Source organism: Felis catus, chromosome B4 (assembly GCF_018350175.1).
Source record: "Felis catus isolate Fca126 chromosome B4, F.catus_Fca126_mat1.0, whole genome shotgun sequence".
Classification (NCBI taxonomy): Eukaryota; Metazoa; Chordata; class Mammalia; order Carnivora; family Felidae; genus Felis; species Felis catus.
The window spans coordinates 124,059,425-124,081,549 of NC_058374.1; the positions used below are offsets into that span (position 1 = coordinate 124,059,425).

General features: G+C 45.4%; 1 protein-coding gene across 3 annotated transcripts in view; it reads right to left on the minus strand.

Moving 5' to 3' along the window:
• The window catches only part of GLT8D2 (glycosyltransferase 8 domain containing 2), a 45,417-nt gene extending 23,760 nt beyond the window's left edge, over positions 1-21,657 (minus strand). Inside the window, exons 1-3 of one of the 3 annotated variants that reach the window (XM_019835424.3) lie at positions 21,063-21,657; positions 16,240-16,501; positions 3,020-3,066 (exon numbers count right to left, since the gene is read on the minus strand). In XM_019835424.3, the coding sequence (XP_019690983.1) occupies positions 3,020-3,038 (19 nt within the window). In that variant the 5' untranslated portion in view covers positions 3,039-3,066; positions 16,240-16,501; positions 21,063-21,657. Of the gene's footprint in view, positions 1-3,019; positions 3,067-16,239; positions 16,502-17,595; positions 17,688-21,062 lie in introns of all 3 variants that reach the window. The other 2 variants (XM_045062248.1, XM_003989187.6) reach the window with 2 other exon arrangements.
• Positions 21,658-22,125: the final 468 nt, after the last annotated feature.

Sequence of the window (22,125 nt, forward strand, 5' to 3'; positions counted from 1 at the left end):
TGGTCTGGGACCTTTCTTTCAGCAGATGGCATGCAGAGTAAAGGGTTAACCTGGGATGCTGTTGCAGCTCAAGGGTACAGAGACATAGCTTAAGGAGGATGGGGGGCTACTCCCAGGCAGCCTCATGGCAGAGGCTACGACCTTAATGCCGACATGAGGCTGCCTCTGGAGCCAATTTCCGTGCATGAACATTTGGTTTCAATGAACAGCCAACATTTATATAAAGCTTACGATGAGCCAGTACTTATTATGAGTACGTGTTCTCAGTTCACTCGAACACTGGTCAAGGATGACATACAACAAATTCTTGCCCTGAGTAAGAGGACGGAAGGTCCAAATATCTCTTCCAGTTCTAAGCATCCGGGACCATCTGTTCCACTTACCCTTGGCAACGACTGAGAAATAGAGTGATAAAGGACAGTGCTTTCCTAAGTACGGAGCACATACTACTGATTGACATGAGATGGTTTAGGAGGTTTGTGACCATGGCATTAAGTAACATTAAGTCACAGCATGAGAAGTTTTAATTTCATGTGCGGGCAGGTAACAAAAGCTACCCAGAAGTGAGTAACATTGTTCTAATCATACATATCTGTATAATCGTCTTCTTTTTAAGATAGGAGATAGCTTATTCTATTAGCAATAAGGATATGCACTTTCTTTTTTTTACAATTTTTAATGTTTCTGTTTATTTTTGAGAAAGAGAGACAGAGTACTAGTAGGGGAGGGGCAGAGAGAGAGAGACACACAAGAGTCCAAAGCAGGCTCCAGGCTCTGAGCTGTCAGCACAGAGCCCGACATGGGGCTCGAACTTGCAAACCATGAGATTATGACCTAAGCCAAAGTTGGATGCTTAACCCACTGAGCCACCCAGACGCCCCAGGATATACACTTTCTATTATAAAGTATACATAAATTTTAAATGAGTCAATTTAAGGAAACAGTTAAGTCATGCGTAGGACAGAAGAAACACAGATGATGAAAAATTGAGAAGGTGGTGCATTGCTGTACATAGAGCACAATCACCTGAAGTTTGGAAAATGTTGTAGGAGAGGAAAGGGCCAGGATTTCAAGTCAGGCTCAAATCTTGTTTCTGCCACCTCTTAGCTGTGTGGCCTTAGACAGGTTACTGAATCTCTCTGAGCCTCAGTTTGCTCATCTGCTCAATGAGGATTGTAATTGTAGTAATAATCATTGTCTCACATGCGGGTTTTGAGAGTTAACAAAGGCAATGTAGGCCTAATAAAGACTTTACAATTGTTATGTATTATCATTTACTATTTTTTAAGTTTATTTATTTATTTTTGAGAGAGAGAGAAAGCACAAGTGAGGGAGGGCAGAGAGAGAGGGAGAGAGAGAATCCCAAGCAGGCTCCGTACTGTCAGCGCAGAGCCCAATGAGGGGCTCGAACTCATGAACCATGAGATCATGACCTAACCCCAAATCAAGAGTCAGACACTTAACGGACTGAGCCACCCAGGCACCCCTATCATTTACTGCTTTTACGCATCGAGATATTTACATTTATTGTCCTCATACTGATCTCTTTTCTGGCCCCCGGGCCTTTGTCTTCCCTCTTGTAGAAGGAAGGAGTTAGTCTTCACAGATGTCTTCCAGAGCTACATTCTGAGGCCCAATGATTCTACTGTGCTTACATCCAGCTTCTCTCTGCCTTTCTGGACTGTGACATTCAGCCAGAGAAACTAAATACGAGACTCAGTTTAAAACAAAACTATAGAGAAATAGCAGATAAGGAAGAAAGTCCTACAGTTTATCAATACGTGTGATAAATATTCATCTGCCACAGCCAGTTGGGGAGGCAACTCAAAGTCTTCTATCACCTGACTCTTTTCTTAGTATATGTATGCCCTATGCAATATTTTGCATATGCTTAGACCAAAATATTATTCACGGTTAATCTGAACTTCAAATCTAACTGCATATCTTGTCTTTTCATCTGCTTGTTCAGACAGCTCTACCCTGAGGCTGACTGTCACACAATTAGGTTACTATGCTTCACCCCAGGTTCACAAACTACTAGATCTAAAATCAAGGGCAAATTCAGGTTTTGATGGAGTCTGAAGATTATATAATTTAAGGTGACTCTTAAGAATAGGAACACAAGGGGCACCTGGCTGGCTCAGTCAGTGGAGCATGAACTCTTGATGTGGGGGTTGTGAGTTTGGGCCCCATGTTAGGTGTAGAGATTACTTACATATATCAATCAATCGATATTAAGAATAGGAACACAGGGGCGCCTGGGTGGCGCAGTTGGTTAAGCATCCGACTTCAGCCAGGTCACGATCTCGCGGTCCGTGAGTTCGAGCCCCACATCAGGCTCTGGGCTGATGGCTCAGAGCCTGGAGCCTGTTTCCGATTCTGTGTCTCCCTCTCTCTCTGCCCCTCCCCCGTTCATGCTCTGTCTCTCTCTGTCCCAAAAATAAATAAACGTTGAAAAAAAAAATTAAAAAAAAAAAGAAGAAGAATAGGAACGCAAAATTACAAGTGCTAAAATTAGATAGGAACATGAATATTTATTTAAAGTAAGAAAATAAATTCTATTTGTTAAGTTTTATAGAGATGTTTGCCCCTTCTCATGATGAATCCACCTGTGGACAAAATACTTAACAACTTTCCACAGGAATCATCCTGAAATGATGATGCCAAGAACTCTGCCTGTGGGAAAACCATCCGTGAAAACAAAGATCTCAAAAATAAGACAGTTCAAGACTCAGCATCAAAACAGTCCTTTAAGCGGCACCTCGGTGGCTCAGTCAGTTAGCCATCCAACTTTGGCTCAGGTCATGATCTCACAGCTTGTGAGTTCGAGCCCTGCATTGGGCTCTGTGCTGACAGCTCAGAGCCTGAAGCCTGTCTCAGATTCTGTGTCTCCCTCTCTCTCTGCTGTTCCCCTTCTCGCGCTCTGTCTTTATCTCTCAAAAATAAATAAACATTAAAAAAAAACAGTCCTTTAAAATATCTATTTTTAATAATCATGATTGTCAAAGTGTAATCTTACTTTTTCGTAACAAAGCCATGTGTGTTCACGCAGACGAAAGCTGTGACCTGTGGATTAAAGAATACAAATTTTTTGAAAAACAGAATCAACCCCAAAGTCATCATACAATTACTAAGGATCGTGTCTTTGAGTGTCTGATATGTGGCAAATTGTGCAGTCATTCCTTACTGTTCTGAATCTAGAACTTTGGAAAAAAGTACCTCTTAGATGTATAGGTCAGCCCTTCAAATTAATTTCTCTGGCTGTACGAACAGTCCAAAGGGCCCTCAACAGATAATCTTGCATATTTTCAGCTATCACAATTTCATTCCTTTGATAAGGAAATTTTCACATCTTCAGGGATCCCTTGTGGAAACAGAACTATACCTTACACTAAATTCAATCATGCATTCCATGAGTATTTATTGAGATCCTACTAATAGCCCAGCACTGTGCTACGTACTGAGGATGTACCAATGAACAAATCAGTCCCAGTCCCTACCATCATGGGGCTCTAAATCCTGTGGGGAAAACAGATACTAAAATGTAACAAATAAAATAGATTATGGTAAGAGATATAAAGGAAACAACAGAAGTTCTGGGACACAGATCAGTAGAGGTGAGGAAAAGAAATCAAGAAATCAAGAAAAGCCTCATTGAGAAGATGCTCTTCCAAGAAGAGCAGGAGCCCATGGAGAGAAGGCAGAAGGAAAGAGCAAAGTGCAAAGGAAAGGAAACAGCAGGTGTGAAGGCCCTGTGGCTAAAAAGAGCTCTGGGTATTCTAAGTACTGCGAGAAGTTCAGTATGGCTGGAACATAGTGGACTAAACAAGAGACTGGCCAGATGAGGCTGGAGACAAACCGTGTTGTCTATAAAGGAGTTTGGATTTTATTTCATATGCGTGTAGTTCCCTCTATCAGCTTTTGTTTTCATTAAAGTCCCAAAGCAATATTTTCAAACATCTCCACAGATATTCTGATGGTAAAGGAGAGTGGAACTCAAAGTCAGCCATAAGGAGCTCCAAAATATTTACGCATTTCTTGAGTTACCTTCAGATTTGTGTAAACTGTCCAAGAACGAAGGGAAAATAATGGCTCCTTTCATTGCTAGCAGAGGTCCCCTCAGGGAGAAAAGTCTTTGTTATTATGAAGTCAGAGACTTCCGTGCACGGATGGGGTGGGCAGGGGTGAGAGCGGGAACATGTGAAATGAGTCTGAGTGAATGATCAACTGGAATCCTGGGGTTGGCAGCAGCCCAAGATTATTACGTGAGAAGGCGAAAGATCCCATAGCAGAGGCTGCCCCTTGCTCACCAGAACATCTGGCCTTGGGGCAGATGCCCCCCAAGGACTTTTCAAGAATTGAGATGCCCAATATTCAGTCCATAGTCTTCCATCATGCTCTGGGCATCAGATGATCATGCCCAGGGCATCTCCTGATCCCCACCCTGTCACCACTCTGCTTTCCCCCCTGGGTCTAAGCACATGTATCAATGTGTTCGGGGGAAATCAAGGAAAGGGGGCCGTGTTCCCCATGCTGGACGTGGAGAAGGGGGGAGAGACACAACTGAGATGAAGTTCTGTGGGGACTCGGAACGTAGGAGAATGTAAGCTGTCAGGAAGTCATGAGGATTTTGGAGGGGATATTGGATGGGGGGAAGGTCAGTCCATTTGACTTGAATCTCCACATCTATGGCTCCTGGCAGAAATCTTAACTTTTAAAAAAAATTTCCTTTTTTTAAATGTTTATTTTTGAGAGAGAGAGAGAGAGTGTGTGTGTGTGAGCAGGGGAAGGGCAGAGAAAGAGGGAGACACAGAATCTGAAGCAGGCTCCAGGCTCTGAGCTGTCAGCACAGAGCCTCATGTAGGGCTTGAACTCACAAACCATGAGATCATGACCTGAGTGGAAGTTAGACGCTTAACCGACTGAGCCACTCAGGCACCCCTTAACTATTTGTGACACACAAGTCTCAAAACTTTGCTAAGCCTACAGACCTCTGTCTAGAATAATGTTTTTTAAAGCTTAAAAAATATATTGTTTTACAAAGAAAACCAATTACAAAATGTTAAAGAAAAGGAAGCCATCAGAACATCGGTGGGAGGGGGGAACCCAAACTTGTGACATAATAAAGTAGCGAGTGTTAGCAAGTGCAAAGGTGCTGTCAGTTGAGGTGATGATGAGCTTTAAAAAAGTGTGAGGTGGGGCGCCTGGGTGGCGCAGTCGGATAAGCGTCCGACTTCAGCCAGGTCACGATCTCGCGGTCCGTGAGTTCGAGCCCCGTGTTGGGCTCTGGGCTGATGGCTCAGAGCCTGGAGCCTGTTTCCGATTCTGTGTCTCCCTCTCTCTCTGCCCCTCCCCCGTTCATGCTCTGTCTCTCTCTGTCCCCCCCAAAAAAAAAAAAAAAAAAAAGTTAAAAAAAAAAGTGTGAGGTATCTGTAACCAGTATAATATAATATAAAAACATCTGGGGGGCGCCTGGGGGGCTCAGTTGGTTAAGCATCCTACTTCGGCTCAGGTCACGATCTCGCGGTTCGTTGAGTTCGAGCCCCACGTCGGGCTCTGTGCTGACAGCTCAGAGCCTGGAGCCTGCTTCAGATTCTGGGTCTCCCTCTGTCTCTGGCCCTCCTCTACTCTCTCTCTCTCTCTCTCTCTCTCTCTCTCTCTCTCTCACACACACACACACACACACACACACACACACACACACAAGTAGGCAAACATTTTAAAAACAAACAAACAAAAAACACATCTGATTTCTGCAGGCGATGATGGTGCAGGTCCTGAGGTAACTTCTGTGATTTGTCGCCTACATTGACAATTGAAGGAAATGCTCACTTCCACTCAGTGGTGAGTGAAATTTTTCTCTCATCTAAGTACATGAAATCATTTGAAATGTATCCATGGACACCGTGAGGGTCTGTGCACCCCAGGTTGAAGGTTAGACCCCTGGGCAAGGTAGACTCAGCTGACATCTGGGTTAAGATGACATTTGTGCTGTTTTATCACCTAGAAAAACTGCTGCCCTGGGCACATTTGCCTGGTTTGTCCTGAGGCTTTTCATTCGCCCTGGTTCCCGACATGATGTTCCAGGTGACAGGCAGGGTGAGAACCCGGTCCCAGGCAAACATCAGAGAGGGGCAGGCTGATGCGCAGGGACAGAGGAGTATGGATGGAAAAGCAAGCCCTGGGAGGAAGGCTGGAGGGATGCCGGAGACAGATTTGGGATAAGATTTCCTATCTTGCATTGCCATACACTGTTAAGGGTCATTAAAATGCCCATCCTGGCAATGTCATATAGGCCAATGTTGAAATGCCTCTATATTGAAGATTACAGAAACTAAAGGAGGGGCCAGGATACAAAACAGAGGGGGACTTTCACTTGATATTCTTTCAAGGCTTATACTGCACGTATTTAATAACCAACATGGCCCTCGGCACCGAACAATTAAAATGGGCCCCAGCTGTAAAAGCTGGAGCAGACCCAACTGATATGTTCTAATAAACAGAAGACTTGGCACCTATAGAATGTTGAATCATGTGCATGGATTATCTGTTCAAACAAATAGTTAAGTACAGGAGATTCTAAGAGTGTGTGTGTATGTGCACTCACACACATACACACACACAAAGATGCTGCCAGTCCAACTTTTTACACAGAGCACTTGCCTTTGCATGAGACAAATTCTGGGCAAATTCTAAGAGGCCTATCAACCAGACATATTCCAGGAAAAACATCTTTTTTTTTTTTTTTAACGTTTATTCATCTATGAGAGACAGAGACAGAGCATGAGCAGGGGATGGACAGAGAGAGGGGGAAGGCACAGAATCCAAAGCAGGCTCCAGGCTCCGAGCTGTCAGCACAGAGTCTGACGCGGGGATCGAACTCATGAACGGCGAGATCGTGACCTAAACCAAAGTCAGACGCTCAACCGACTAAGCCAACTAGGTGCCCCAAGGAACATCTTTTAACAGAAGAAGCCAACTGCTTCTTCAGAGAATGAATTTTAACACATGCATAAATTCTTATACTAATCACAACAAATGAAATAGAGAACGATTTCAACACCTCCAAAGAATTCTCTTGTGCTATCCTTTTGTAGGTAGACCCTTCCCAACACCTAGCTCCTGGCAATCACCAATCTGCTCTCTTTCCCTATGGTTTTGCCATTTCCAGAATGCCATATAAATGGGGTCATACAGTGTAGCTCAGTCAGTTAAGCGGCTGACTTAATTTTGGCTCAGGTCATGATCTCATGGTTTGTGAGTTCGAGCTCCACATGAGGCTCCACACTGATGGTGTGGAACCTGCTTAGAATTCTCTGTATTCCCCTTTCTCTCTCTCAACAATAAATAAAATTTTTTAAAAAAGGATCATACAGTACACGACCTTTTGTGACTCTCTTTCTTCACTTAGCATGATATATTTGGGATTCATACTTGTTGTTGAGTGTATCAATAGCTTTCTCCTTTTTACTGTTGAGTAGTATTCCATTGTATGGATGTACCACAGTCTATCCATTCACCCACAGAAGGACATTGGAGTTATTTCCAGTGTTTTGTTATCGTGAATAAAGCTTTTGTAAACTATTATTTATAGGTTTCTGTGTGATTTTAAATTTTCACTTCTCAATGGTAAATACTTAGATTACTGGGTCATTGGGTAGATGTGTATTTAACTTTATAAGAAATTTCCTGTTTTCTTTAGTGGTTGGGTCATTCTGCATTCCCGCCAGCCATGTAAGAGTCTCAGTTGCTCTGCATTCTCGTCAGCACTTGGTGTTGTATTTTTTTTTTATTTTAGCTGCTCTAATAAGGCATATTTCACTATGGCTTTAATTTGCACTTCACTAACAATTACTCACATTGAACATCTTTTTATGTGTTTATTTGCCATCTGTATATGTTTGTGATGGTTAATTTTACATGTCAACTTGACTGGGCCATGAAGTGCCCAGGTATTTGGTCACATATTATTCTGGGTGTTCCTATGAGAATGTTTTTGGATGAGATTAATATTATTTTTTTTTTAATGTTTACTCATTCTTGAGAGAGAGCAAGCAGGGGAGGGACAGAGAGAGAAGAGGACAGAGAATCTGAAGCTGGTCCTGCACTGATAGCAGAGAGCCCAATGCAGGGGCTCAAACTCACAAACCATAAGATTGTGACCTGAGTCAAAGCTGGATTCTTAACTGGCCTGAGCCTATGGATGAGATTAATATTAAAGTGGTAGATTAAGTAAAGAAGGTTGCCCTCTTTAATGCCAGTAGGCCTCATCTAACAAGTTAAGGTTCTGAATAGAACAAAAATGCTGATCTTGCCCTGAGTTAAGAGAGAAATTCTCCAGCCTGACTGCCTTTAAACTGGGACATTGGCTTTTTCCTACCTTCAGATTCAAACGGAAACACATGCTCTTTCTGGGTCTTGAGCCTGCCGCCATCAGACTGGAGCCACTTCACGGCTCCTCCTGCTTCTCAGCCTTCAGAAGGGGACTAGAGCAATACCACCGGCTGTCCTGAGTCTCTAGTTTGCCACCTTACACTACAGATCTTGGGTCTGTCGGTCACATAATCACATGAGCCAATTTCTTATAATAAATCTCTTCTACATACGTATACATCCTATTGCCTCTGTTTCCCTGAAGAACTCTGGCTAATACAATGGTGAAGTGTCTGCTTAAATCTTTTGCCTAATTTCTTTTTTTTAATTATTTATGTTTTCATTTATTTTTGAGAGGCAGAGCATGTGTGGGGGAGGGGCAGAGAGAGAGGGAGACACAGAATCTGAAGCAGGCTCCAGGCTCTGAGCTGTCAGCACAGACCCTGACATGGAGCTTGAACTCACGAGCCGCGAGATCATGACCTGAGTCGAAGTCAGACACTTAACTGACTGTGAGCCATCCAGGCGCTGCTTTTTGCCTAATTTCTGATTGGATCACCGCTTTTCTTCCTTTTGAGTTTTGAGAGTTTTTTATATGTTCTAGGGATAAGTCCACTGTTGGATATGTGATTTGAAAAATACTTTCCCCAGGACATGACTTGTCTTTTAATTTTCTTAACAATGAAGTTTGCAGAGCAAAAGTTTTTAATTTCGATAATGTCAAATTCATCGATTTTTTTTCTTTTATGGATCATGCTTTTCATGTGATGTCTAAGAACTTTTGGCCTAATCCAAGGCCGTGATGAGTTTCCCTTGTGTTTCCTTCTGAGAATTTTGTAGTTTTATATTTTACATCTACATTTTGAGTTAATTTTTGCATATGGCGTGAGTTGTGGGTTAATTTTTTAGCATATAGAGATCCAGTTGTTCCGGGACCATTTGTTGGGAAGACAGTCCTTTCCACCGAACTAATTATTTTTGTTAAAATTCATTCCAATTTCAGAGTGTCCAAAAGGACACTTGAGAGCTGCCAAGGCGTTTGAATCTTGAGGTCTGTGTGTCCCAAAGAAAGGAGAGAGGGCTCAGCCGAAGGTTAGGATTCTCTCCTACGCTTTCTATAACGATTGTAGATCTGGACAGCTGTCAGTGGCTAAAAACTCAAACATTCCACAATGTTCTCAAAGTAGCACCCTGCTTACACAGAGGCAAAACAAGGGCTGAAACATCACGAAAAAGTGTCAAGTGAACGTTTCCCCAAATTCAAATCTTATCTTTGCACAGTATTCTGGAGTATTTTGTGCTCTGAAATCCAAGGAAGCTAACACACCCTTTCCCTCAAAATGCATGTAACAACTTTGTTTCCTGGCTTTCGCGGTTCACAATTTATCTTTATGGTTATTACAGTACTTTCTATACTCATTAGAATAAGCAGTGGCATAAAGAGAAGTAGAGGATAAAAACATAGGCTTGATGAAGAAAATGAAGTTTAGCTGTTAGAATTTTAGCTTATAAAAATAGATTAGAGGGGCGCCTGGGTGGCGCAGTCGGTTAAGCGTCCGACTTCAGCCAGGTCACCATCTCGCCGGTCCGCGAGTTCGAGCCCCGCGTCGGGCTCTGGGCTGATGGCTCAGAGCCTGGAGCCTGTTTCCGATTCTGTGTCTCCCTCTCTCTCTGCCCCTCCCCCGTTCATGCTCTGTCTCTCTCTGTCCCCAAAATAAATAAACGTTGAAAAAAAAATTAAAAAAAATAGATTAGAATTTACTTATGTATTTATATTTATTTTTCAAGTTTATTTTTGAGAGAGGGGGAGGGGCAGTGAGAGAGGGGTACAGAGGATCTGAAATGGGCTCTGTGCTGACAGCAGAGAGCCCGATGCAGGGCTCAAACTCACAAACCATGAGATCATGACCTGAGCGGAAGTCGGACACTCACGCTCAACTGACTGAGCCACCCAGGCGCCCCAGATTAGAATTTAGATTACAGTTAGATTATAAAATAATTTAGATTATTTTAAAAATTCAGTTCAGCCTAGAAATCTAAAATAAAATTATGTCACATTTATATGTTCATTCCCTTCTTTGTAGCATTTTGCCAATCACCCAGGAGCAGGCAAATGACTTCCTTTATCTTAAAAAAAAAAAAAAAAAGGTTAATTTGCTATAAATAACAATTTGTGTTGAAAACCCAAAGTTTATTTTAAAATTAAGTTGAGCCTTCTTAATTACGGTTCTTCAAAGGAACTTTTGAACTTGACATTTGACTGGAGGCAGCAGTCAGCAAACGGAATAATAACCTTTAGAAACCAGCAACATGGACAGAGAGAGCCTACGGGAGGCAAACAAGAAGGGGGGGATGTCCAAGCACCCCAGGGTTCCCTCATGAATCAAAGTGTTGTGAGAACTTGTTGGCAGTGATCTTGGGAAACTCTTCAATAGGAATTTGGTTCAAGTCTTTAATTCGCTGTAAAGAACCATCTATAACATCCTTTTAATTTCCCAGGCTCTAGGCTGAACACCCAGGGTGCATGTGCACCGGCCCTTCTCTTCTTCCCCTCTTATGCCTGGGAAAGAATCGCGTCAAAGCAGCACATTACTTAGGATTCTTTGGATATTGATTTCAGGTACTTTTTATCCACTTATGATTTCAGATGATATGCATTCAGCTAACTCTTTAAGATGATGTAAGCATAGAATGGTCTTTGGCCACAGGCCCCCTCCTCCCCAGTCCATGAACAAAGGCCATCTGGTAGTAGGGGAGAGAGACTGAGGAGAAGCTCAAAAGGATCTGAACTTGAGCCCCTGATGCCAGCTCTTCCCTGGGCAACCCTGTTAGTCAAAACAATACATTTAGTTTCTTGCAAACAAGAGTCCTTACAAATACATTCCCTGTGGCCAGAATCATGTGCACATATGGGGAGAGATTTGCAGGGGCCAGATGACAATAATAGCTACCGTTTATTGCAAGCTTAATGTGCACCCGAATCTGTGCTGACCATTTAGGTATACCATCTCCTTTAATTCTTACACATTTCAGGTGGATATATTGCTCTCTCCAGGTTTCAAATGAGGAAATTGTGACTCAGAGAGGTTCAGTAACTTGCTCAAAATCACACAGCTACTAAAGGGCAGGGCAGGGATTTGAAGTTAGGGCTCTCTGACTTCAGAGCCTATGCTCTTTAACCGCAAGGTGCTGGAGCCCTTCGAGGGCCATTCGGGCTACCCCAGGAAGCAAGTGACGGCACTGTGTGCTGATGGGGTGTCAGTCAAGTTTGGACTGCTTGCCCCTGAGTGCTCGGTTACTGTAACGGCTGAGATCATGCCAGAAGCAGAAAGATGATCCGGCTGGCTCATCTGAGAAGGGGCCTCATCTTTCTCCCATCCAGCATGCTGCCAATTTGAAAATCCCTTTAAAATGAAACAAGAGGTTGGGGCGCCTGAGTGGCTCAGTCGGTTAAGCGTCCAACTCTTGATCTCGGCTCAGATCATGATCTCGGGGTTCCTGAGAGGGAGCCCCGTGGCGGGCTCTGCATGGAAAGTGTGGAGCCTGCTTGGGATTTCCTCCCTCCCTCTCTCTCTGTCCTTCCCCCGCTCATGTTTTCTTTCTCTCTCCCTCTCCCTCTCTCAAAATAAATAAATGAAACAAGAGGCTTCAGGAAACTCGTAACGGCACATCGAATTGCAAGGCAGGGCAGCAGCAAGCCAAGGAGACAAATTCCTGAAGCAGATTCTTGTAGGAAACTTTTGAGCAGCTTTTAGTATAGAAGGCAGGAGTGGAGTCTTTGAGAAGCATGTACTTCCAAAAGAAAGCCTGTTTTATTAAAAATTTTTTAAATATGAAATTGTAAAGATTGGCATCCTTTCCCTCTTCGCAATTTCATCTCATGTCTGATGGTGGCACTTTCTGTGTAAGCTGCTGTGAATTGGCGTTTCTGGTGCTGGCGGTCAAAAGCATTCTAAGAGATCAAGTAGGTGCTCACGAAACATTTGCAGCTCCTGGATATGAGCCGATTACGTGGATTTGGTAGGGGCATCAGAGTTGTAAAGAGGTAGAAAACTGATGGGAGGAAGTTCAGGGGCTCGGGATTCAGGGAACAGCTGGGGAGCATCCTAAGACCCCGTAGAATAGGAGGCAGAGACCTGGGGCCCAGAGAAACTGGCGTGTTTGGGGGCAGAGCATCATCTTGTGGGTCAACACGGTCCCTGTGTGTGAAGAAATGCACCAAAGGACTCATTCCCGTGCTGCAGAGGCCCGGGTGCGTGGGAGATACACCACAGCCGGCTCTCTCTCCTTTACACATGTCCTGTCCTGGGCACATCCTGTCCTGGACACAGCCCGCAAGGCTCCACACTCCCCTGCTTGTCCGCAACCTTTCTTTGCTTTTTTGTTTGGTTTTGTTTTTTGGGTTTTTTTAACGTTTATTTTTGGGAGAGACAGAGTGCGAGTGGGGGAGGGGCAGAGAGAGAGAGGGAGACACAGAATCCGAAGCAGGCTCCAGGCTCCGAGCTGTCAGCATAGAGTCCGAGGCGGGGCTCGAACTCACAAACTGTGAGATCATGACCTGAGCCGAAATCGGAGGCTCAACCGACTGAGCCCCCCAGGCACCCTGTGTGGGACCTTTCTGACGGCTCATCCTCGGTCTCTTTTGCTGGTTCCCCCTATTGCCTGAGCTTCTAAATGTTGGAATGCCTCAGGACTCCGTGCTTGATTTCTTCTCTCTCTCAACTCTCTCCTTAGGAGGCCTCATCCCGTCTCACGGCTTTAAATCCCATTACATGCTGCCAGCTCCCAAAGGACTGTCTACGGCCCCAACCCGTCCTGTGGACCCCGACTCCTAAAATGCACCGCCCTTGGGGCAGATCCACGTGGGGACGTCCACCTGTCCAAAACCGAGCTCCTGATATCCACACCCCCAAATGTGTACCACCCCTAATCTTCTCCAACTGCGTTAATGGAAAGTTCATTTTTCTAATTGCCCCAGCAAAAATAAAGCCCTCTCTGTTGGTCACTCCGCCCATACAGACAGCGACAAGTCCTGTCAGTCCTACCTTCAAAATATACCCAGAATTTTTGCCCCCGGCAGTGCCTCTACTGTGGCCCAATCACCATCACCCTTTGACTGGATTGCTGTGCTTTTGTTTCCTTTTAGCGGATTTTCGACAAAGCATCCAGAGTGAGCCTATTAAAATAGGAGTCGGGTTGCGAGGCACCTGGGTGGCTCAGGTGGTTGAGCGTCTGACTCTTGGTTTTGGCTCAGGTCATGGTCTCACAGTTTGTGGCTTCAAGCCCCGTATCAGGCTCTGCCCTCTCAGCAAGGAGGCTGCTTGGGATTCTCTCTCTCTCCTCTCTCTCTCTCTCTCTCTCTCTCTCTCTCTCTCAATAAATAAATAAATAAATAAATAAACTTAAAAAAAAATAGGAGTCAGGTTATGTCATTTTCTGTTCAAAACCCTCCAAGGCTTCCTGTCTCCTTCAGAGCAAAAAACCCAAGTCCTTATAACCTCCTCCAAGATATCACATGATCACACCAGCCTCCTTGCCAGACATTCTCCTGCCTCAAAACCTTTACACTTGCTGTTCCCTCCACCTGGAATGCTCTTCCGTCCACCTGGAATGCTATTGTTGCCACCTGGAACACTCCTCCCAGATATCCATGTGGCTAGCTCCTTCATGTCCCTCAGAGGCTTCATCAAAAGCTCCTCACCCCAGCCATACATGTATCACTTCCCCTCAGCAGCTGCCTGTGTCATCACTGGTTTATCGTCCGGCCTCCCGAAGACAGATTATAAGCTCCGCGAAGGCAGGAAATGCCTGATTGTGCACTGGCATGCGTCTCGCACAAGTGCCCGGCACTATAAACCCTCAAAACCACTTCTAGACTGAAGAGAGCTCCTCCCCTCCGGAGCTGCACAAGCACCCCAAACCCCGTCTGTTCACCACTGAAATCGGTGTCCCTCCACCCCCCAGAAGCCCTCCTCTGCTGAGCTCTGGGCATCCCCTTCACCTCCTCCCTGATGGCTCATTCACTCCACCAACGCCTACAGTTTCAACCCCTAAAAGGTTCTTAGCCCATCCCTTTTCTGTTCTGCCTCGTCTTACCCACTCATCGACTCTGCAATCACCTGCCACCTGGCCTTCGTGCCTCCAGAATTTCTGCCCCCTGCCCTTCCGCAATCTATCACCAGTATAACATAGTGACTCTTTTTGTTGTTTGCTAATCACATTAAACTAATTTTACATGCAGTTTGAGTACCTTTATTTTTTAAATGTTTAGTTTTGAAAGGTGGGGAAGAGAGGGGGAGGGACAGAGAAGGAGGAGGACAGAGAGAGGGGGACAGAGGATCTGAAGCAGGCTCTGTGCTGACAGTAGCAAGCCCGATGAGGGGCTCGAACTCACGAACTACAAGATCGTGACCTGAGCCGAAGTCAGACGCTTGACCAACTGGGCCACCCAGGTGTCCCACACAGCACCTTTAATTTTTTGGTCGACTTTCCTTTTCTTCTTATTACCTGAGACATCCAAGTCTACCAAAAAGTGGAAAGAATGAATCAGCGCTCACATACCTTCTATCAGATTCATCAATTGCTAACTTGTTGCCATATTTACTTTCTTTCTGATTTCTCTCTCATATATAGGGCAGACACCATGATGCTTGACCTCTAAATATCTCAGCATGCATCTCTCAAAAACAAAGGCGTCCTCCTACATAACTACAACACCATCATCACCTCCAGGAACAAGAACATTAATGTAATAACATCTTATAAATAATTCATATTCGCATTTCTCCCATTATTGTGACATCATCTTTTATAGTTTGCTTGTCATATCCTTAGTTTCTTTTACTCTTAATCAATCTTCCCCCACTCACACTGCCTTTTTATTTTTCATGACCTAAATTTTTTTTTTTTTTTGAAGAAATCAAGTTCAGTTGTCTTGTAGAATTCTTTTGCCTGACTTAAAACTCAACTCAGATTGGGGCACCTGGGTGGCTCAGTCGGTTATGTGCCCGACTCGATTTCGGCTCAGGTCATGATCTCACAGTTAATGAGTTCAAGCCCCATGTCGGACTCTGCACGGACAGCACAGAGAATTGCTTGGGATTCTCTGTCTCCCTCTCTCTCTGGCCCTCCCTGGCTCATGCTCGCTCTCTCTCTCTCTCTCTCTCTCTCTCTCTTAAAAATAAATAAAGTGAAAAAAAAATTAAACACAACTCTGAATGTCCCTGTCCTGCCTAAAGCCCTTCACTGGAAATCCACTACTGGAAGGTTAAGGTTGGAGTTTAAGATGTCCATAGGTCCTCCGTGCCATGACTTCTGTCCAAGCTGAACTGTTTGAGGCTTTGTCTCCAGCCATCCACTGTCCTCCACACCCAGTCGATGTTTTCCTTGTCTCTGAACTTCAGTTCATGCAGTCCCTTCTGCCTTAAATGCCCTTTCTCCTCTTTTCCCCAGTAGATTGTTACTTATTTCTTAAAAACTCAATGCAGGCATCACCTCCTTCAGGAAGTCTTACTTGATTACCTTGCCTGGCTGCTCCCCTGATCTTCGTTCCTGTCCCTATCCCTGCACTCAGAACTGTTCTAATATTATGAGTGCGCCTGTCTCCTCCACTAGACTGTGAGGTGACTGAGGGCAGGCACTGTGGCTTGCCCGCCTCTGTGTGCCTCAACAAATGTGTGTGGAATGAATGAGTGACAAACAGGAGAGAGGAAGAAAGGGAAAGGGGCTCCTGCCCTGTTCTTCAATCCCAGGAAGAAAGGGGGCAGCATACCTTTACTAAGGAAAAAAGCCAGAAGGAAGGGACTGTGGATCTAGTCGAGGAATGAAAGCAGAGGGCTCTGGTCTTCTTACCAGCCTTTTACCCACCGTCAAAACAACAAGCCCTAGGAACTGTGTCCCCTGGTCCTTTGTAAGCTTTCCTAGGCTGAGTGACTTTCTGTGTCATGGATTCTCTGCAGCAGTAGATAGCCAAGCCTTTGGCATTAAGGAGTCTGTGGGCTTGTCCTCAAGACAGGAAGGAAGATGGAGCCACACAGCCAGTGTTGGAGAGAAGAATCCCTGGGCAGGGGACGGGATGGCAGCACATTCAAAGGGCGGAGGAAAAAGGCCAAGGTCCTGGGGCCTGGGACTAGGAAGAAAAGGAGAGTTTAGGGAATTGGTCTGGACCTGAGAAATGTCCGTTAAGTTTAAAAATGGGCACCTGAAGGGCGCCTGGGTGGCTCAGTCCAACTTCGGCTCAGCTCATGATCTCATGGTCTGTGGGTTCAAGCCCCACGTCGGGCTCTGTGCTGACAGCTTGGATCCTGGAGCCTGCTTCAGATTCTGTGTCTCCCTCTCCGCCCCTCCCCTGCTCACGCTCTATCTCTCAAAAATAAATAAACATTTTTGGGGGGTGCCTGGGTGCCTCAGTCGGTTAAGCGTCCGACTTCAGCTCAGGTTGTGATCTCCCAGTTCCTGGATTCGAGCCCCGCATCGGGCTGTGCTGACAGCTCAGAGCCTGGAGCCTGCTTTGGATTCTGTGTCACCATCCCTCTCTGCCCCTCCCCTGCTCGCGCTCTATCTCTCAAAAATAAATAAACATTTTTGGGGGGGGCGCCTGGGTGGCTCAGTCCATTAAGCATCCGACTTCGGCCCAGGTCACGATCTCACAGTTCCCGGGTTCGAGCCCCGCGTTGGGCTCTGTGCTGACAGCTCGGAGCCTGGAGCCTGTTTCGGATTCTGTGTCTCCCTCTCTCTCTGCCCCTCCCCTGCTCATGCTCTCTCTCAGAAATAAATTAACATTAAAAAATTTTTTTAATAAAATTTTTAAAAAAATAATAAAAATGGGCCCCTGAAGACCTTTCACAGGGAGCTATTTTACCAGATGCCAAAGAGTTTGGGCGCATGGCCAAATCTGGAAAGAATGTTTTAAGACCTGGCAGTAGCTAAGTGACTGAGCTCTGCCTTGGAAGAAAAGGCAAAAGTGGGAAGGACTCCAGAAATATATTTCAAAAATCAGAGCCCCTAAGTGTTATTCTACATGCCAGCTGTAATCAGTTGATAAGGACTTTCAGTATTGCTAAATTGAGAAGGAATCTAAAGCCATCACCAGAAAAGAAAGAAAAAGAAAGTAAAAGAAAGAAAGAAAAAGAAAGGAAAGTACATGGAAACCAGAAGGAAAGGTAAAAGAGGGGGACTCCTTCAAGTTACTGTTGAGTGGATTAAATCTGGCAGGGCACCTACCTGGGTGGAAATATCACAGGCTTTGTTGCCCCACTCCTTAGCGATGCAATCCCGGGCAATTTACAAAACCTCATGAGCACATTGGGGCTGCGCTGCAGATTTAATTAAATAGCCTGTAGTAATAATAGGCAACACTCACACAACAGCCTTTACATATGTTCATTAATTCGGTCCTCACAACGACCCGTAAAGTGATTATCTCTGATTCACCCACGAGGAGACTAAAGTTCAGGGAGGGTGATACAATTAACAAGCTGCAGAGCCCAGGCAGTCTGGCTCTGAGCTCACATTCCTAACCATCTTCAGAGCCGACACTTTGCATTGCTGATTGCAATCATCCTGTGTCAAGCAACTGACATAAGCTCCGTGATTTAACTTCACCCCTCGGGACCTTCACCCCTGGGGTTCATGCGTGGCATAAAGCAACCAGTAGAGCACTTCGCCTCAACCCATGCCACCTACAGAGCCACGAACAGGACAAGAGCAGGGGAAAGGACAGCATCGGGACTCAGGAATTTGGCCTCTGACAAAACATCTCTGGCCTTTTTACCTGTTTGCTCCAGCATGAAAGGTTCAGTCAAGATGGACCCAAAGACAGGGGAGCCAGAGGGGACAGGGTGCAGTGCGTGGAGGGTCTGTTCTGCTTTCTCCTGTGTTGGAATGACGCATTCTTGCACAAAATGGCCTTAGGGCAGGTGTCCCCAACCTCTGGCTTCTGTGCCAAATCCTGCCCATTACTGTTTTTTTGTTTTGTTTTGTTTTTTGGGGGGGCTTTTTGTAAATAAAGTCTTCTTGGAAGATAGGCAGGTTTATTCTTTAATGTGTTGTCTAAGGCCAGTCTCACACAACAACAGCAGATCTGCGTAGGCGCAATGCAGACCGTGAGGCTTACGTAGCCACCTCTCCGGCCCTTTGCAGAAAAACTGCTGATCCCAGCTGGCCGCTTCACGTCAGATTTTCTAGATATCAATATGGCACAGGCGATCGAGCTCATGTCCTGACCTAGAGAAGGAAGGACACCATGTCTGCTTGGGTGTTTGCCAGGGGAGGTGTGAAGGAGGATGTCCGTCTACAAGGGGAGCTGAAGTGAAAACAAACGGGGCCAGAGGAGGATATTACAGAGTGTGCTCTGAGAAGCGCTAATCAATGTTATGTGGTAAAACGGTTCGGGGGTCAACTGGGAACTTCTGTGTCAAACAACCTTAAGCAGATCTCTCTACTGCAGGACTTCTCAGGACCTTTAAAATGCCACTTTGCCTTGGGATTTCTCAGAGTGTGATATGGTTCACCGAACGCATCTTCCCCATGGGACTATGTTCTTCAGAACATTCTTTGGGAAATGCTGAAATAAAAGAAGTATTTAGTATCGTGCTCCCTGGCAATGAGAAATGAAAAGTATGAGAACCGTGGCTTAATGAGCTGTGCTTCTCTCGTGAAGAGAACAAAGAAGAAATAAAAAGAGCCAGGGTGAAAAAAAAAGAAAAAAGAAAAGAAAAGAAAGAGAGGTGTTTGAAGGGAGGAAGGAAGAAAGTAGGACCCTGGAGAAACAACATGAGGAAGTGAGGAACACTTGGGAGACTGGACTATCAGAGGGAACAATCTGCCAAATGCTGGGCTGCCACCCAACACAGGACGCGTGGTCACTTCGTCATCACCACGGTCATCATCAGCACCACCCGAGAAGCTAACCTTCCCCGAGGCCTCACTACTCTGCAGATGCTGTGTTATGTCCTTTAGACACACGATGTCACTTAATTCCCATTTTCCAGATGAGGAAATAGAGGCACAGACAAGTAACTACTCCGAGTCAAAGCTTATAAAGCTTGTTAAGTGGCAACACGCAGATTTGACTCTGTGACCTGGAGCCAGGGCCCATGGTCTCCCTGCTGCCCTGCCCCACATGTACCTGCATTCGACGCAGGGCTGGAGTCCACTGTGCAACTCAAAATGCATCCTACATAGAAATGTGAAACCCAAAATGCGTCCTACACAGAAATGTGCGACCCAAAATGGGTCCTACACAGAAATGTGCAACCCAAAATGGGTCCTGCACAGAAATGCAATGTGAAGACACGTGGAGGAAAAGACAAAACAAACCAGCCAATGTCACTTTGGATATTTAACGACACGGGGCCAAACAACTAGAAGACTAGCACCATGTTTTAGATAGCATCATGTTTTCTTCCTCTCTCTCTCTTCTTACTCTTGTGTTAACTATTCCTTTTTTTTAATTAAATTTTTTTTCATGTTTATTTATCTATTTTGAGAGAGAGAAAGAGAGAGAGAGAGAGAGAGAGAGAGAGAGAGAGAGAGAGAGAGTCTGTGTGTGTGTGTGTGTGTGTGTGTGTGTGTGTGTGTGTGTGTGTGCGTGCTTGGGGGAAAGGCAAAGAGAGAATCCCAAGCAGGCTCCACACTGTCAGTGCAGAACCCGATGCGGGATTCGATCTCAGGAACCATGAGATCGTGACCTGAGCCAAAAGCAGATGCTTTGCCGACTGAGCCACCCAGGCATCCCCTTAACTATTCCTCCTTAACTGATATCATAAATTGCATATCAGCCTATATCAGGCTTATCCAATGTGTACATTCATTCATAAAGTGAGCACAAGACAGTTTTTGAATGTTAAAAAAGCATTTTGAACCCAAACACTATGATTACTGCATTTATAAACAAGCCTCACTTAGACTTCCACAACTACCAATTCCTTTTTTAGAATGGGGGACCTATGAATAGCTTCCTATGACAGCTTCTGAAAATGTGAATCACAGCTCATTTAAATCTTTTGTGGCTCAGGGGCGCCTGGGTGGCTCATTAGGCGAAACATCCGACTTGGGCTCAAGTCATGATTTCACAGTTTGTGAGTTCGAGCCCCGCGTCAGGCTCTGTGCTGACAGCTCAGAGCCTGGAGCCTGCTTCGGATTCTGTGTCTCCCTCGCTCTCTGCCCTCCCCCACTCTCACTCTGTCTCTATCTCAAAAAATAAATAATAAACATTAAAAAATATATATTTTGAAATCTTTTGTGGCCAGAAATGTACCTGCATTTAAATACTAGCATTTATCCCGTCCTCCCTAACCACTGATTGCCATGCTTAAAATACGATGAAAATAGTAAATCACACTGGACAAGGGGGTTCAACCCAGGTCTGGATAAAAACAGTCCAGCCAGCATGTGAACAACTTGCACACTGAGTATCCTGGATTTGCTGCAATGGCAAAAAAAAAAAGAAAAGAAAAAAAAAAGAAAAAGAAAAAAAGAAAGAAAAAGAAAAAAGAAAAAAAGCAAAGAAAAGAAAAAGTTCCCTCTGCATGCTACAAACATTGGCTGGGAGCTCCTGTAAGCAAAGTTCTCGTGGGACAGGCCACCTCTGATTTACGTCCTTGAGTCTATAGCGAAATAAAGGGCCGCTGCAGGCCGGCCAGGCTGCAATGGAGAGGCCGCCGCGCGGCTTGCCAGTTTCTGTTTACCTGGTGAACGGTGAGGGCAGGCTGCGGGCGCCTGGGTCCAGAAGAGCTGCAGGGCAGAGCGTTCGCTCGTGGCTGGCCCCCGGGCTGCTTCAGCTGCTGCTAACATCCCATTGGAAAGCCCAAAGCGCTGAGAGCCCCGAGGCCAATATTACGTTTCCAAGAGAGGATGCCTGCCCCTGCCCCCAACACCCCCCCTTTGCTTGCGTTGACTTTGGAGCGGCTCGGGTTTCTTCCACCCCTGCGCGAAGCAGCTGGGAATCGGGGCGTTGCGCTGGCTGCGGGGTGAGGCGGCCCCTGAAACCACTTCCAGATGTGCTTGGCAGGCCGGCTCCTCGCCTGGCCCGGGCTTCCTCTCGCATCCTCCTCCGGCAATCTGCGTGCAAATCGTTTCGAAAACAAGGCAGTGCTGGAGGAAACGATTCAAAACTGGAGAAGAGCAGACTCTTGGAGGGTGAATTTCCACCACACGATAGGTCTAAGGTAAACTTTGCAAGAGCAGAAGTGGAAGAATTAAGTTCACACTGATTTTAAGACTATCTTCACAGCCACTGGTTTCTCCTGAAATGTCCCAGTCATTAAAATGCCGTGGTCCCCAAATTAAAGCCCAGCTAACAGCTATGGTCTCATTCTACCAAGGCAATAATAGCAATAGAAGTTTTAAGATGGCGTGTTTTGAGCCTGAACATGGAAAGGAATCAGGCAGGGACTCAACCCCACCCAGCTCTGGGCTGTTCAGTTTCTGCTATTGATTCTCAGAAACCCAGGAAATGGTGCCAGCACGTTGCCTGGGATCATGGAATTTAGTTCCGCAACCTCTGTCCTTAGCTCCTACAAGGAAGTGAAGATCCCCTGCTCCCTGGTTCTTTCTAAAGTGGTATTTCCCAATAGAAACATCATGCAAGCCATCATGTACTTTAAATTTTCTAAAAGTCACTTTAAGGTAAGTACAGGGGCTCCTGGGTGGCTCAGTTGGTTAAGCATCTGACTCCGGCTCAGGTCATGATATCGCGGTTCATGAGTTCAAGCCCCGTGTCCCACTCTGTGCTGACAGCTCAGTGGAGCC